This window comes from Babylonia areolata, chromosome 19, assembly GCF_041734735.1.
Source record: "Babylonia areolata isolate BAREFJ2019XMU chromosome 19, ASM4173473v1, whole genome shotgun sequence".
Lineage (NCBI taxonomy): Eukaryota > Metazoa > Mollusca > Gastropoda > Neogastropoda > Buccinidae > Babylonia > Babylonia areolata.
In genome coordinates, this window is record NC_134894.1 from 45,064,837 (window position 1) to 45,082,262 (window position 17,426).

At 38.7% G+C, this 17,426-nt stretch overlaps 1 protein-coding gene across 1 annotated transcript; it reads right to left on the reverse strand.

Annotated features, from left to right (window-relative positions):
* Positions 1 to 152: 152 nt before the first annotated feature.
* Positions 153 to 16,317, reverse strand: LOC143293756 (vesicular integral-membrane protein VIP36-like). Its single transcript, XM_076604969.1, has 9 exons — positions 16,160 to 16,317; positions 14,357 to 14,472; positions 11,904 to 12,018; positions 9,846 to 9,928; positions 9,214 to 9,375; positions 8,709 to 8,823; positions 8,361 to 8,413; positions 6,354 to 6,408; positions 153 to 6,168 (listed from the first exon to the last, which is right to left on the reverse strand). Exons 1-9 carry the CDS (start codon positions 16,284 to 16,286, stop codon positions 6,011 to 6,013), a joined length of 984 nt encoding a protein of 327 aa, XP_076461084.1. The 5' UTR covers positions 16,287 to 16,317; the 3' UTR covers positions 153 to 6,010.
* Between the last annotated feature and the right edge of the window lie 1,109 nt (positions 16,318 to 17,426).

Sequence of the window (17,426 nt, forward strand, 5' to 3'; positions counted from 1 at the left end):
TGTTTATGAATTATGAGACACCACTGGGATGTCATTTGGGAGCCAGTTTTGATTTCATCAGAGTTAACAACAACAACAAAAAGAAAAAAAAAAGAAAACCAAATATCGTATACATCTAAGCATTCAAACAAAATACCCAAGAACACAATAAATAAGGGAAAATATCAGCCAACTTTATTACTTTAAAACTTGAAAACAAACATTATCAAATAAAAGCAATGTTATTCAACATGGTATTCAAGTATTCTTTTTTTCACATCAGGTCCATTCATATTAAACAGATATTACCAGAAACTTCGCTGACACATATTTTAGTATATATATTAGATACTCATTATGTTTCTTGAATAACCAAATACCAGTAACACATGAATCCTTTCATTCCATAATGAAAGCTGCCTCATCCATATTAAAAAAAACACAAAAAAAAACAATAAAACATTAATAGTAAAGAAAGAAAGAACAAAGGAATCAAGTCTCCAATGTTTCACTTCCCTCCTGTGCCTTTGTCCCCCATGTGCCCTTCAGCAACAAGCTTTCGATCCATCAATTCCTCTCTGATCTACTCACAACCTTTGTTATTGCAAAGATTTCTTTGCTCGCCTCCTCATACCCGCCACCCCAAATACTCCCACCATCTCTCCCCCCATACATCCAGTTAAGAACATACCTTCCCTTGAATCTCCTACTATCCCTCCCCCTAATAGAATACCTGGTCTTAGGACCAAACCATAAACCATTATCAGAATCAGAATTAGAATCAAGTTATTAGTGTATCATCTCAGAGCAACTGGCGTGGTCCCACATACACTCCGCTTATGTTGTTTTACAGACCAAATGTGAGGAAAAACAGTTAACAGCTTGGGTAATCTTCTGCAGTCTGATCACATCATGAAGCAGGAACTCTTTCACCATATTCACCCAGTTGCCATTCTAGCTTCAGCAACAGCTGGTCAGTCTGACAACCCTCTTCACATTTCCATTAATAACAAAACACCACCCCAACCTCGCCCCCTCTCCCTACCCCCCCATCTGCCGCCCCTTCCCCTCCCACAAAAAAAAGGTAAGGAAGGTAGTGCTGATGGATGGGGCAGAGAAGTCAGGTTAATAAAACTGGAGCACAGTTCTGAAATTTTTAGAACAAAAATCTTAAGATTCCAGCTTATTTCTGTTAATAATCACAGTTATGTTTTTAGAATTACAAAAATAATGAGCATTATGTTTTAGTTGTCACTGTGACTGACACTCTTTCCCTTTCCAGATTTTCATATATGTAAGCCCTGATTAGTATGCTTCACCTGGTTATGTGCTTTGATTCACTACAGCAAGAGCTTGTAAAAAAAAACATAGGAGCACATGCACACACCTGAATGGTAAACACTCCACATGTATGCATACATACATACTCATGTGCTCTCTCTCACACATTTAATATCCATGCACATGTTCATACAGATGACAACCCTCATATATACACTTCCTTAAAAACAACACACATTTGTATGAGCTACAGTTAAAAAAAAACAACATCAGCAGCAAACTCAAAATGTAACTTCATTCACACACATATGCATGCATGTGCGCGCACACACACACACACACACACACAGAGAAAAGGAATTACACAACCAATAACATGTAAGTGATATGGGTTTAATGTAAACTTATTGTATGGCAGTATTTCATCTGTGTTTATGATCAGCTGTTTATAAGCTTCAAATATTTTCCCTATTTATTGTTTATTGTTGCTTATAGTCAAGCTGACTCTACCGAGCCATGTCAGGACTTTCAAAACATACAAATGCTAAACTGCATCAACACAAAACTGTCAAATCTAAAAATATTATAAAAAAAAAATCACCAAGACAAACTGACAAAACACATTTCAGGACACATTATCGTAACCATTTAGCTCCTAAGGGCAAAAAAGACTAGGCCATACCCATGACACCCACCCTTCCTCTTAATTTATCCTCATAAATTACAAAAATCATAAAAAAGGATAAGAAAATACTTCAAAGCAAAACAAAAAACACATGAGAAAGGCCAAATAGGCAAATAACACTGCAGAATGGTCAGCTAGTGCCCATCCAAGTGTTCACAATGTCAACCAAGTTGCCCAAGCAAAACAACACATATAGTACATCATACATAGCGGAAAAGAGAGAAGAAAAAAAGTGTCAAGGCTAGCTCGAAAAAAGAAAGGGGAATGGAATGGGAAGGCAGCAAAAGGAGACAACAGTGAAGAAAGAAAAAAGGCAGAAATGAAGAGAGCAATAGAAAAGAGGAAATTTCTAACACAGAATTTCCAGAAGGCAGGGATGCTACTTATACCAAAAGACCCCCAGTATCCTATGGGAGGAAATATTTTCCCTTTATCTGTTGATAATTACGTTCATAATCAAGTCAACACAATCTTTCTTGCATGAGAACAAGAACAGAATCTTAAGACCCCATGCTATAAATTGCCTACTTGGACAAACATGCATGGATAATCAATCTGAAAATCAATAGTAAATATTTCATGTTGATGAAAATGATAAAGGGAAGCAGTGCAACTAAATAATCCATACACTTACTCCATTCAACTTCATGTTTTTCAGAAGAAAAAAAATATATGAAGGTATAATTCTTTTTAAGTATAATGATGGTATGTATTTTAAAATTTACTACAGGAAGGCATGTATGCTTCGAGTATATATATGGGTATAAAATGTTTAAGTTAAACATTTGCAGACATGACAAAAAAGTCATCCACTTCACGCAAGCACTCTTTCTTTTACAGCAAAGCATCGTCAATCACAACCAACCAACCCATTCAAGCACACTCATGGAAAGAAACAATGGTCATTTTTATGTTAACTTCTCAGTACAACTAGCACCTGGATTTTGGTATTTGTTACTGAACACACACACCCTCTCTTGGATGCTTTTTAATTCTTTTGACCTGAACGTGCAAACTAGTTTAAAAATACCTTAACAGTACCCATACAACATTACTCATATGTTTCCAAGTGCTACAATATCACAAATGTTCAAATGCTACAACATTACTTGTTATATTCCGAGTGCTATGACATTACTTGTCTTGTAAGATTCCAAGTGCTTTTACCATTTCCTTTGCATTCAAAAACGACTGACCAGTTCCATCATAAACAAACTGTTATCAGCAGAATACATCGATTCCTCTTCCACACAAGACAATACTGTTTATACAGCACAGTTTTTGCTTCTGTTCAAAGACGGCTTTCTTAGTATTACCATTGCCATGGTCAGTACATGGAAGTGGCTCCAAGCACATACTGAAGCTCCCTCTTCTCCCCCACCTCATTTTACTGATGTCATGTCTCTCTCTCGCTCTATTCCAGCAGTTTCCCATCCTGTTTTTTTCTGTACACACAGCTTTCAACATTTCCAATCGTCTCCCCTCTTCCCTAAACTGTTAAGAAACAAACTAATGGCCTACAAGGTCTGTTTTGGTCATCCTTGCCAGCTGTCATCTCCATCTCTGTACAGCCATCTCAAACCAAGAGGTGAAAAGTGAAAAGGCACTGTGAAAGGAAATGGTTTGATCTGGGAGGGAGGGTTGCAGTTTATGTCAACGACAGATGATTCAGGAGCCAAGAGAATGGGTGAAGTTCCCTGCACTCTGTGCGTGTGTGTGTGTGTGTTGAGACTGCTGTGTGGACCATGTAAAAAATACTGAAGTTAAAATGAATGTTAAGTTGTCATGAATTGCTGGATGACAAGTTTACTTTCACCTACAGATGAAGTCCAGTAACACTGCCTAAATTTTGTGGCTCTTCTGACAAATTGTCTCCACATATACAGGGATTTCTGGTCCAGATTATAGGTATTTTTTACATGAACTCTCTCACCCCTCCACACACACTCTCTCTCAGAAAGCTCTCAATGGACTAAAGACAGGAAATGCTATGAAACTCAGGAGTGTGTGTGTGTGTGTGTGTGTGTTTCTTTTCAAAACATGGCACTGTCTGCATGAAATTGTGTATCTGGGGATGATGGAAAAATGTGTCTGCAACGAGGTCAATGTTTTTGTCCTTTCCATTGTTCATAGGATTGTTTTCAAGGACTCACTGAACTGACATGACTTTATCAACCCTTTGTTAATTCATTTCTGTCAAGAGATATTCTCATAATCAGGATCCCACAGAGGAATGTCCAGCAATGCCACTTATCCCCAGCGCTCCAGTTCAAATGTGGACAGGAATGAGAGTTGTCCGTTGGCCCCCTTCCTCTTTCTTCTACTAGATCATGAAGACAGCTTCTGCTTAGGCAAATCCATTGACTTATCACCCTCTGCTGACACAACTGGAACTCATGGCTTGCCAACAGCTTTGCACTGCTCTCTCACACCTAATACCAGAAGATACAGGAGAAAACTATCAAGCAGGCATCTCATTCCCCGTCTCAACTTACACAAATGGAAGACCAAGATCCTTGAGGTAAATGCACTATATGTTAACTTAATTTCACTGGAACAGTGGAAGGAACCCCAAATGAAAGTGAAAAGTGGAAGGAACCCCAAATGAAAGTGAAAAGCAGAGGCATTTCCCCATCCAAGTGACATTACCATCTTAAAGGTGATGCAGAAGCAGTGCAAGTACATGTACTGCCTTGTCATAACTTTCTGGAGTTGTAAAGAATTCACTTCTCAAACCTGTCTCAATCTTCCCGGTATATTTGCCACTCAAAATTCAGATTTCATCCTTTACTTAAGGCAAGTGCTTGGTTGTCTTATCTGGACTTCATAAATATATCTTATTTGGACTTTGTGAATGCATTTGAAAGTTATCATTACAGAGGAAGGGTGAAGCAATGGATTTCATTTTTGTAGTTCAAACACTGAGTACAATAACAAGGATATGAAGGAGGAAAGGAGAAAGATAAAGCCATCAAAACAGATACTCAAATGAAAAGTTGTAAGATTTCCATGTTTATCACAAAGCCACCTTTATGGAATGCTGTGGCAATCCTCCATATAGAAGACAAAGCATTCTGTTTGAACACAGATAATATGGCATGCATCATCATACACTCTTTCAAAGCTAAAGGGCACTCCATGTCTGACTGCGACATTAGTATACATTCTTCTTGTGTGACTTCTGACTAGTCTGGGTGGTGGTTGTTTTTCGGGGGGTGTCTTTGGGTTGTTTCTTTTTTTTAAAGGGGAGGGGTGCTTGGGGTATAGATGTCTTTCCCTTATTTACATTAGAAATCACAGAAAAGAATGTGAACACTTCATTCGAACCATTCACACAGAAATAAACAAATTTTCTGTCTTATCTCTTCCTCCTGCAAGTGAACAACTGCACAAAATATACTTCCAAGTCTGGTTATTACAGGTGTATATTCGTGCTTTGTGTCAAATGTGTCACAATGACTGATGCAAGCACAGGCAGCCAAATAATGCTATATACCAAAAACCGTATTTTTCAAGAGAATATCAAACTCAATTCTAAACAGAATATACAGCAGACAAGTGTTCCATCCTTATGTTCACTGTCAATTTGTAAAAACCTTAACAACAAAAAACAAACACCATAGAAAGCATTCAATTTTTATTGCCTTCTTTTTTTCTTTTTGACATTAGGCTTTTACCAAACATAAATTATGCAACATACATATCTTCCAGTCCAAAAATTCAAAACCAAACATTAAAAATCCAAGAACAAAAATGAAATAGAAGCAGACGCGACCAATGTAACACGCCTATTTTCTAAAGACCATGTAATGTAAAAAAGGGCGTTCAATTAAAGCAAAAGCAAACAAACCAAAAAAAAAAAACAACCCTGACCATGTATATCCCATCCAGTCGAACAATTATCAAATATTTACAAATATTCACCTAAAAAATTCTTCCAACCAATTCATACCCCCTCCCTCCAACCTGAAAAAAAAAATGAAGAAAAAAAAACCCCAACAAAAACAAAAAAAAACACTTGCTTAGATGTGAACTCTAAAAGAACTTCACAATCTGGTCACTTGCTCAGTAAAATCGTTTTCTGGAGTTTTCCTGCTGTTTCTGGAAGACCAGGAATCCCACCACACCGACCACCGTCAGGGCGATAATAATCAGGATGATGACCAGGAGCAGTTTCCAACCACTCCAGCTGCTCAGGGAGCCACGCTTGTCTTCTACGTGATCTGAAAAAAAAATTGGGCCATCAGTAGTTTTATTCCAACACTAAGTTGACATGCAGATGCTCACACACTAGTTAAAAGCACTTGCATCCACACACACTTACCAGTCAGCAGGTGTGCCAAAGTGCATGCAAGCACACAAGCGCACATGCACATCACTCACACACACACACAAATGCAGAACTCACCTCGTGGAGCTTCCATATGAGCTGCTTCTGGTAAGCCTGTGTATGATTTGGCATCCTGAACACATGACACCATTATTATTAATTTCAAGTTAAACCGAAAGACTGATAAGCCAGCATGCAAAAATAGTACTGAAGCCCCACACCCCAAAAAATGTGTATGCCATTTCTTCTTCAAATTAATAATGACACTGATAATACAGTAACAGATATCTTAAACTGTTTCAGTTACATCTATAAACTGGCAAGAAACAAGTCATTCTAACTACCGTAAAGTTTGGTCTATTGAGCGCACTGGTGTGTAAGCCGCACCCACTAAATTTTGGAAAAAATTTAACTTCATACATACATAAGCCGTACTGGCTTATAAGCCGCACTTATTTCCAGTACCGGAACACATACTGATACTACAGAAAAGCTGTCAATACTGCAGGCTATGAAATAAGCACAAGTAGGAACAACACAAAGAAAAGCAAGCGAAAATACTGCTAGTGCTACAAAAAAATAAAAAATAAAAACACAACGAAAATTAGATTCATAATTTAGGGATAGTCACATTTATTCAACGCCATCCTGCTCACTGAAATCTTTGTCTTAAGCGTCCGAGTTGAAGAGAACCAGCACAGCTTCCTCCACCATCTTGTCACTGACTTCAGCCTCACTTTCACTTCATGAACATGAATGCAAAGTGGAGGTCGCTGCTGGTTCGTTGCTTGCACTGTCGTCTGCTAGGTCGATCGCCTTCAATTTGAAGGCTGCATGATAGGCATTATGTCGCGTTGTTGACATGATAAGGGTGTACGCTTGAGCAGAGTAGAACTGAATGCTGATCTGAAGGCTTTAATGTGTGGGGATTTGATTTATTAAACGTGAACAGTTAGCACACTATCCTGAAGCTCATCCAAAAATTCATGGACAGAAATCATGATTGGTGAGTTTGAGGGTAGGTAAGAATAGACGAGAACGTGACACTCCCGGGATCGTTGAAATCCTCAAATAAGCTGCATCACTGTATAAGCCGCATAGGTTGAAGCTGGGGTAAAAAGTCGTGGCTTATAGACCGAACTTTACGGTATACTTAATTTGTTTTCTTTTTGGATGTTAGTCTGAAGGAATCAAAATAAGACTTGCATGCACAAAAATTGTTATCATCACTCTGAAGAGCCCGAATAGTTATCTGCAATTGAAATAACTGGAAAATAAACCAAAAATCAGAATAATCATTTTATTTTTCTTCAAAAATGTCTGACTGATCTACATTTTTTTTTCCCCCGACTACTGCAAAGCTATAATCTCCCAAACAGCTCATAAGTATTCCAGTATACGCACGCATGTACGCACATGCACATGCACACACACCCACACCAGGGTTCGAATCAAGCGGGTGCCCAGGTGCAAATGCTATGAAAAGTTGGCTCAGGCACGCAAGTTTTCTGTCAAGAGTGCCCAGCTGGCACTGTATTAAAAGAGGCGAAAGAAAATTTAAAAAAACACACCAAGAAAGCAAGCTCAAATGCAGCTGATCAAAATGTAAAGTGTGGTTTGCTGCAGCTCGCTTCGTGGAGCAGCATCTTTGCGTGTGCGCGATCGGATGTTGACGTTCATGGCGCATTAGCAACCAACGATGTTTCCCATCTTCAATGTTAAAAGAAAGGCTCCCGAAACAGAGACGAAAGCTCAAGATGACAAAAATACAGCCGGAGTACGAGTCCAAGCTCCAGTGTGTGTACAATGAAGCCTGGCAGAAAGGCTTTCTTTGGCACATTTTATTTCATTTTAAAATGCTGGCACCCAAAACCACAATTGGGCACTCAAATGTTTTGTCCAGAGTGCCCCACTGGCACTCAAACAAAAGAGTTAAATTTGAACCCTGCATTCACAACTTTATTTTGCTCCAGACCAGACACATAAAATGGAAAAAAAACATTGGCTGACACTATGACAAATGGCTAACAAACATGAGAATCAAATTACATTATGAAAAAATACTATAGTATTTGACATGCTTACCTTATTTGGTGTTTCAAGTTCGTAAAACTTTATAGAAATGATGTCATGGTTATCTGGAAAGGAAAAAAAGCAGATATTTTAAGTCCCAAGAACATAGGAAGTAAAACATTCTGCATACACAACATATTACTTCTAAAAATCCACTGTCTCATTTCCCCATACACGCATAAGCATATATATACAATTCCCCCCACCCCGTATTTTGGTCCACAACAACATCCACAGATGGGCACATCCACTCATGCACACATGCTTACACACAACAAAATAACAGCAAAAAATGTGTTCAGAAAAAAAGTTATGAACTTATCAAAAACATAAAATAAGTAAAAAATAATTAATGCTCACCAGCCAGATCACCTGTAGCAGCGGATGCACCAAAGAAATATCCCACAGGCAGTTTGACATCATTCACCGTAAAACACTCCTTCCATCCATTCTTGTTATCTACATCCAGCGACACCTACACACCACAAAGTAACATACAGTTCAAACCATCACACACTTGTAATACTAACTGATTATCCACATCTACACCCTCTTTTCTTCTTTCAATAATACAATATTCACAATATAGTATGCCTGTGGAAGCCGACACAATGTGTATTGTGAACACTATGTGAAATATCAAAAGCAATCTCTGAAAACAAACCAAAAAACAGCAGTTAACCAATATACTGCCTCTTTGAAAAAGACTGACATAATATTCGCAGTTGCTCTATCTAATAACCTGCAGTCAGCATTGTTTGTCTGCACAATTATTCTAGACATTTTCAGCAATCTGATGACCTCTTAAAATTGAAATGGAAAAGGAATAATTTCAAAGAACAAGCACCATGCTCAGTATACTTACCTTGAGGGTGTTGTCTTCGTATCTTATGGCCATATAGGTGTCATAGTCTCTGTTTCTGAACTGGGCCTCACACCCGGATAGTTCAGTGTGTGTCCCGTCCGTGTCATGGTCATAATGCAGAGAACCGTTATTGACCATAGCAGAAACGTATGGATGATTATGCTGGAAACAAAGAAATACATGTTATTGTAAAGACATGACCAAAATCTGTTGAATGGTTTCATCAAATCAAAAAAATTAATTACTATTATATCACCGACTTTCAATCACAGAAACTGGTTCAGCAGTTGTACGTTTCTGATTGTTGGGAGGAGACAAGGGATGCTGACTTGGTATTTAATGTCAAGTGTACAAAAACATTGAAACATATCAATGGGTTTGGGGCTGTTTTGGGGTCGGCTTGCTGGTTCATGAAATGCATAAGGTGGCTGTGTAAATACTTACCCGTGATGACATGTATATATATTTTTTTATGTACATAATGTGTAAATGTCTTAAGAAAAAAAAATGGCAGATTAAGAACATCATGTCAATCTCAAAGAAAGTGGTAAAATGTCCACATCTGCATGTTTCACCTGTACGAATGTGCACCACACCAGTTTAAGTTTATACATGTACAACTACACACTCACATTATGTGGCCCATTGTGGTTACTGTAGGTATCCAGGAAGACGGCCAGGCCAGTGAAATAATCCTGGTTTCCGAACACTGGACCTGAAACAGGGCACAAAGGTAAAAGTCATCAATCCATAAATCTCTTAACACCAAATGTATATATATCTACAGATGGAACAAACATCAATTACATAATTTCACTGACACCATCAGGACAGAACATCAACAATTTATTCCTTCTCAAGACAAAATGTTTGCATGGAGAAAATGTTCCAAATATTACACATGAGAAATACAAAACAACAGAGATCAGGCAGTAGTTGAGGTGTCAATTCTTATGTCAATACTACATGTCCTGAATTAAATGATACAGTTTTAATATGCTGCCACTGATTAAAAAAAAATTATACAAAAAACACCCTCTTAGTCCTATCAGATTTATAAATGAATGAACAAATGGCTTCTCAGTTTTACAAAATAAAACACACAAAAATAAATAAAAGCTTCTATGACTCCACAGAAGAGACTCCACAGTCCACTGGTCCATGTCTGCTCATAGTCATATATTATTTTCTAAGAGAATATGACTGGTCAATGTTCATACTCAGACTACAGAGTAATATCCTCTTACATTCCAAACTTCTCTCCATCCTTGAGCTTTTTACTCTAAACCAGGGCAAAGGTTTGACACAAAGACACAATCATCCAGAAAAATATCAAGTGAAAATGGCTTTTCTTTCCCAGGACAATATTAGACTGCCTTTTCTCTTGATGCTATTTTCTTCAATTTTTTCATACATAATAGTAATAATTATAATATACATTTATATAGAGCCATTTCTCTCTAAGAGCTTAGGGCACTTTAGATGAAAGAAACATATTACAAATTACATTAAACATTCACTACCACTCTTTCTCTTTGTATTTAATTCTTGTTTCAATGGGGAGCCAATGTCGAGTTCGGAGGTGCGGAGATCAGTACATGGGACTCTGAGAGTCAGACGGGCAGCACTGTTGTGAAGTTTTTGAATTCGCTGAAGAATATTATCTGGGCAGCCTATGAGAAGAGAATTACAGTAGTCAATTCATGACAGCACAAAAAAGAAATGAGTTTCAGTAGTTTCAACAGAAAGGTACTTACGGATAGAGTTGATGTGACGAAATTCACAACTGATTATGTGTATCAGATTCACTACCTGAGCATGCATGCTGAGGTTTGAGTTAAGAATGACTCCAAGGTTCTTTGCTGATTTAGAAAATTGAACTGTTGCATCACCAACCACAATAGAAGCAGGAAAAGAAGTAGATGTGGACATTCTTGCAGAGGAAATAATCATAGCTTCAGTTTTGTCATCAGTTAACTTTAGTTTGTTGAATGTCATCCAGGATTTATCATCAAGAATACAATCCTGCATTGACAGAATCAGACTGTGCACTTGGTTTGGTTCTGCAGACTTTTGTAGCGGAGTATCATCAGCAAAAGATGTGAGCTATGTGCCAAAGAGAACAATGTGCAATGTTTAAAACCACAATTCTAATCATAGAAAATCCATTTTTACCTTAATCAATCATAAATTCAGGTAATCATAGATTATGCACTGAGATACTTTGACATTCTCATACTGATCCACAATGACTGAATGAGATCATCAACTTCACATACTCTCATCTCAATTTTAGAGACTTTTACGACAATCTGTCATATACTGAGGTTCACATCTGGAAAGAAAAGTGTTCGGGGTAGGCTCATAGTAACATGTTTACTTTTCACTAATTTCCTAATAAGTAGAGTTCAAAATGGTGATGAACCTGCTGCTATTAAAAACAAAACACACAAGTTGACATGAATTTTACTAACAGCAGGGACAGATTCTCTTCAAAATACTCTTATTGGATGACAGCTGATACATGACACAAGTAAGTAATCAAAACTGATCCCTCGTCCCTTTTTCTCACTCTCAGTCTCCAGATCATTTAACTGGCACTGCTTTTGTAACTTGTCAAGGATTCCACAAGAACCGACCACTGCAGCAAAAAACCCACAGAGAACAGATAACTTTAAAATTCAACTCACCCAACTGCATACGTTCTCGTGTGTACCAAAATGTAAGGCCATCACCGAACAGGTTCTTGCCCCCTCCATGAACTTTGAACTGTACATGCACCTCCCAGTTTGGTGCCATGCACCTCTGAAAAGTGAAAATCTGGATTTTATTTCTCTTGAAAACTGTAAACTCAATCTTATTTTCATAATCCAATCAAGTTATTTCTTTTCTTTCTTTTGGCCAAATGACATATCAATTACTATAATATCATAGACAGTTTCATTAATAACCCTGTAATGTAAGAATTGCTACTCTCAGTGTCTCGCATGAATCTAATGATTTACACTGGCAAACATCTCAACAGGCAAACTCCAATGACCCCAATCCTCTAAAGTGATCTATCCTAATTCCTGCTGATGTTAATTCTTATTATTTCCATCATAATAAAAAAAAAAAAGAAATATGGACATGGAAGCAGATAATCATAATGTATAAATATATTATGAATATCTGCAGGTCTGATTAAAATGAGGAGTTTGTATTATACTCCCAGCTTGGTTAAATATACTTACCATGTCAGACTGTTGCAAACCAGGCCTATCTGCTCTTCTTGGCCAAAATTGTTCGCAGCAACTCAGGGATACTACATCTCATGATTAGACCGCTGTCTGCTAGCCAATGAAATGCCTTTTCCAGCAGGAGGTAAACAATCATTCCAATGGCCAGCAAAGAAATGTCCCATGTGAAGCACAGCAAGAACCGTGGGGATGGACGGGTGGGCATTTGAGTTTGACATGGTAAGTATATTTAACCAAACTGGGAGTATAATACAAACTCCTCATTTTGGTGTCATATAATATACTGTACCATGTCAAATTGATGCAGAATTCAAAGCACGTGGAGGAGGGCACTGCCTTCTGGTTCACATGGGGAGCCCTTGTAACCATGACAGCTGAGTTAACGGCGACAACGGAAACCCTAATAACTATATGCCATGAGCATACGGACTTCCCTGAGGAGGAAATCGATGAAGGAAATCTCTAATGGCAGAAGGCCACCTGCAAATCCTGGCAAAAAGGCACAGAGTGCAGAAAGGTGGCTGAAGTGGCAACAGCACAGCCTCCTGAGCTTTCAGAATCCAGCATTACAATGTGTAGGCATTCCAACCCAGAAGCAGTCAGCTTGCTCCAGTCCAGAGAAAAAACATTCGCTCCCCAAGCTTCCGTGTCTGAAACCAGTGTGACAGGAATCAGGGGTCTTCAACAGACCTGTGGGAAAGAGAACCCACCTCTATAGACCTTGTTCGTTAGAAAAAAAATTAGAGTAATTTGCCCTTGATTAAGCCGGATGATTATACTGTCTTCATTTCTCACACACTTATCTGCCTAATGTTTGAATCCAAAAGCACAAGTTAACCTTTAAAACGGAGAATTACAGTACACCAGCTGGTCGGTCTTTTTCAACTTCCAGTCACCAATATTGTATCATTCAACAGGATTTTTTTTTTTTTTTGTGTGTGTGTGTGTGTGTGTGTGTGTGTGTGTGTGTGTGTGTGTGTGTGTGTGTGAGTGTGTGTTTGTTTTAGTGGTCACATTCTTAGCTGTAATTTTTATTCAGCACAGATATATGCATCTCTGACACATAGTACAAAACTGGTGTACCCCTGAAACAGCCACTACAAAACATTTGCACTATACAATATTTGTCATACTTCTTTCAAGTGGAAATGCTTGCACACTTTCAGAAAGAGCTGTAACAATGATACTGACAGTGAGATCCTTGCTACTTCCACAGGCAGTGTGAATGTTTACACACAAACACACACACACACACATAGATAGATAAGGCATAGTTATTGTTGCAAATTTAAACAACTCACTGGCTTGAGATTCTGCACATGCATAACGCAGTGAACAGATCTGACACATTTTGGGGGTTGTATCCAGTTTGACTGAAAATGTGTAACTAAAACAAATGTCATAACATTCAAGCTATAATTATATATTCTTTTCTTTTTTTGCAGCCCGGGGAATCCGTGTTCAGTTTGCCAACGGAACAAACCGATCATTTTGACCATGAGAATATCATGGGAATCCGACCTCTGATGTATACTGCTGTGAAAAGCACTATAAGTATCACTGAGTTGCCACAAACAATCTTGGCCAAGAAGAGCAAACAGATAGGCCTGGTTTGCATCAGTTTGACATGGTACAGTAAATTTTCAACAAAACACTCTGAAATGAAAGGAGGATTTATTTTCTAGCCAAGAGAACACCACCACCCCCCCCACCCCCCTCCCTCCTCACTCCCCAACCAGACTAGCTGCAAGCAGGCAAGCTAACAGCTGTCCAAACTACACAGACATACACACATTTCATACACACATAACAAACCAAAACGTGTGCATCACATGAGCATGACAAATCCAAGTCTGAATGCTGCTCAAGATGGAAAACATTGCAAAAATGCAAGCCAGCCATACCACATTGTTCCAGATAGCCCCTTGCTTGCTCTGATGATCAGGGGTCAGACGAATGTAACTGTTGGTAACCATGGTGCTGCCCAAGAAATCCCACTGGGGCACTGACATCCCTGACCCTGAAAACATTATGTTCTTTTTTTGATGTTTTATGAGAAAATCCAACTGTCTTCATAATACATATTTCTTACCAGTCCTTGACCACATCTTAATTCTTCTCATGTCACAACACCCCTCCCATGCTCATTATGAAACCTAGATTTTTTTTTTCTTGGTCTGTACCACTGTCTAAGCAGTACCCCTTGTGAGTTTGAAAAGCTATAGTTTGTAATAATGCACACTCAGACAGAGTAATAATGCCTAAATCAATAAACTATAAGTATAAAGACCTAGATTGGTTCAGGAAAAGTATTTCTTTATCCAGTGCAAAACAGATCAATTTTAATTCTACAATCAAGTGTGAAACAAATAAGGCAAGACGATATGTGCAATAAAAGATGACTAATGATTAACATGACTGCCATGACTTATATATATGATATATCACTGTCATGCTCCTGTCCACTTCACACTTATGATCATCTCCCATTGTCCTTGGAAGACCTCACTGCAGCCTGAGATGTGATTGTTAGTCCCAAGTCACTGTCATCTATGTTACATGTCTGTCTGTGTATGTGTGTGTGTCTGAAATCTGATTGAATGACACAGGAAACGAATGATGAGCGCCCAGTGGCAGCTGTCAGTCGGCTCTACCCAGGTATGCTGCCTGTGGTGTAAATGTCCCCGTGTATGTAAAGCGCTTAGAGCTTGGTCTCTGACCGAGGATAGGCGCTATAGAAGTATCCACATCAATCAATCAATCTATGAGACTGTCCTCCACGAGTACTCTTAAAAAGGTATCCCTGCCTTTTTCTCCCTTTGGAGACTCGTCACAGGGCTTGACATCCTTCAGTTTGCAAAATTTTAATCATTTAGAAAAACAAATAAAAAAACTAGTTTTATATCTGTACTATGGTATATCATAACATTAACTGTCACAAACAGTAATCCCACAACAGTAATAATCCATACAATCTATCGTATCCAAATGCAAGACACAAGTGTATGATTTGCGCTTGACTGTTGACACACCATCACTGGCGAAGAATTACAAATATATCATGGAAAATAATATAGCATGTTATTGTTAATTCTTAAATTCCCCATTAAGGACAGGGGGAGGTGGAAGCATGTGAATACATGCAAATAAAGGCAAAAAGTATAGGTCTTAATACCATGTGACTCCATCTTGTGACATGTGTGTCATGCCTACATCTCTGAATCATCTGCCATGTGTTACACCCTGGGTGTACGCATTCGTGACAGATTGTCTACTCATACTATCAAGTCTCGTTCACCTAAAATATCAGGTATTACGTCTTAAAAGAAACTCCCTTCCTGGTCCAACCCCCCATCCCACCTCTTCTGCGTCTCATTCACCACCCCTTTCCCAACCCCTCCCTTTCTTCCCCGAACCCCCTCCCCTAAGTTTCATTATGCACATTTTACACCTCAGCTTCTTCAACAGTTGCCTTAAGGTGGAACCAAAGAAAGGACTAAGATCAATCAAGATATTCGGAGGAAAAAAGTCTAACGGGAAGAAGAAACCACCGAATGACAAATATGTACTTTACTCTTCCTAGTCTTCGTCAACTGTCATCTGAATGAATGCGTGTGACGGACACGATACAACGTGGAAAAATCATAGTTCTATGGAAAGAACTATTTTGTCATAGCCTAGAAGATGTTAATTTGATGAAAATTTACCTTGATAAGGCTTCGTCAGAGTGTGCTCTCTCCTCAGAAAGTCTTTTGTGTTCCATTCAGCAACAACGGACAACAAAACGCACAAAAACAAAGGTAGGAAGCGGAGCGTAAGTGACGGAGCTGCCATGTTTTCTGTTGGAGTGAACTTTCCCACAAGGCTGTGCCGAAAATGAAGCACATCCGGGTGAAACACGAGTTTGGATTAAAATAAATAAATAAATGAAATAAAATAAAAATCAAAAAGTTTCATTTTAACATTTTAGCTTAACTTTCGGGAAGATTCCTGCCGGAATGTCACGGCATCAATGCTCAATGTTAGTATTTCAAGTATTCCTATTATTTGTTCAAAAGTGTTGAAAAATTATTTTCCCCCTTTTTCGTCGAACAGTGACAAGAGTGAGGGGCTATTTTTAGATCAATGGGGCGTGGCGGGCGTGGCCATGTGGAACCGGCAGGGTTCTTTCTTCTTCTGGATCTGGATGAGTTTGTTGCTGAGGCCAAGGGTGACTATAACTGCAAGAGGGCTCCTTATTTTCAGTTTATCATCGTTTTATTCGTTGAAGTGCGAGCAATGAAAATTGTCAAAATTCCAATGAAAATTATTTTCACAAGAATTTGTATGAGTGCACTGAATACATGTTCACATGTATGATTTCTGAATGTGTTTGGAAGGAGTCAGAAGGGGTGTATATGTGCACATGCATTTCTCTCTCTGTGTGTGTGTGTGTGTGTGCACGCATTCCGTGTGCATGTGCATTGCACATGTGCGTGGGTGGACTCATGCAGGTTGTGTCACAGTTTGAATGTAATGTAAACAGTATGTGCAAGTGTTTGTTGACAAAGGAATTTATATGTGTCCATTTATTTCTTCATTCTGTAGTTCTCTGTCTTCTCACTGACAATAAGTGATATTAGACTAGCCGAGTGGTTAGAGCACTGGACTTTCAATCTGAGTGTCCCGAGTTCGAATCTCAGTGGCACCTGGTGGGTAAAGGGTGGAGATTTTTCCGATCTCCCAGGTCAACATATGTGCAGACCTGCTAGTGCCTGAACCTCCTTCGTGTGTATACGCACGCAGAAGATCAAATATGCACGTTTAAGATCCTGTAATCCATGTCACCTTTCGGTGGGTTATGGAAACAAGAACATACCCAGCATGCGTGCCCCTGGAAACGGAGTATGGCTGCCTACATGGCAGGGTAAATAAAAGCACAAACGGTCATGCACTTAAATGTTAGTAATGGTCAAAGTTATGACCGCTGAACAT

Bases quoted from the DNA above. Each gene is read 5' to 3' on its own strand.
- LOC143293756 (XM_076604969.1), bottom strand. From the start codon at position 16,286: ATGGCAGCTCCGTCACTTACGCTCCGCTTCCTACCTTTGTTTTTGTGC. The intron at 8,414-8,708 runs GTGAGCATTAAT...TTTCCTTTCCAG, and splicing joins TGCTACAGGTGATCTGGCTG to ATAACCATGACATCATTTCT. The intron at 6,169-6,353 runs GTGAGTTCTGCA...TTTTTTTTTCAG, and splicing joins TCATATGGAAGCTCCACGAG to ATCACGTAGAAGACAAGCGT.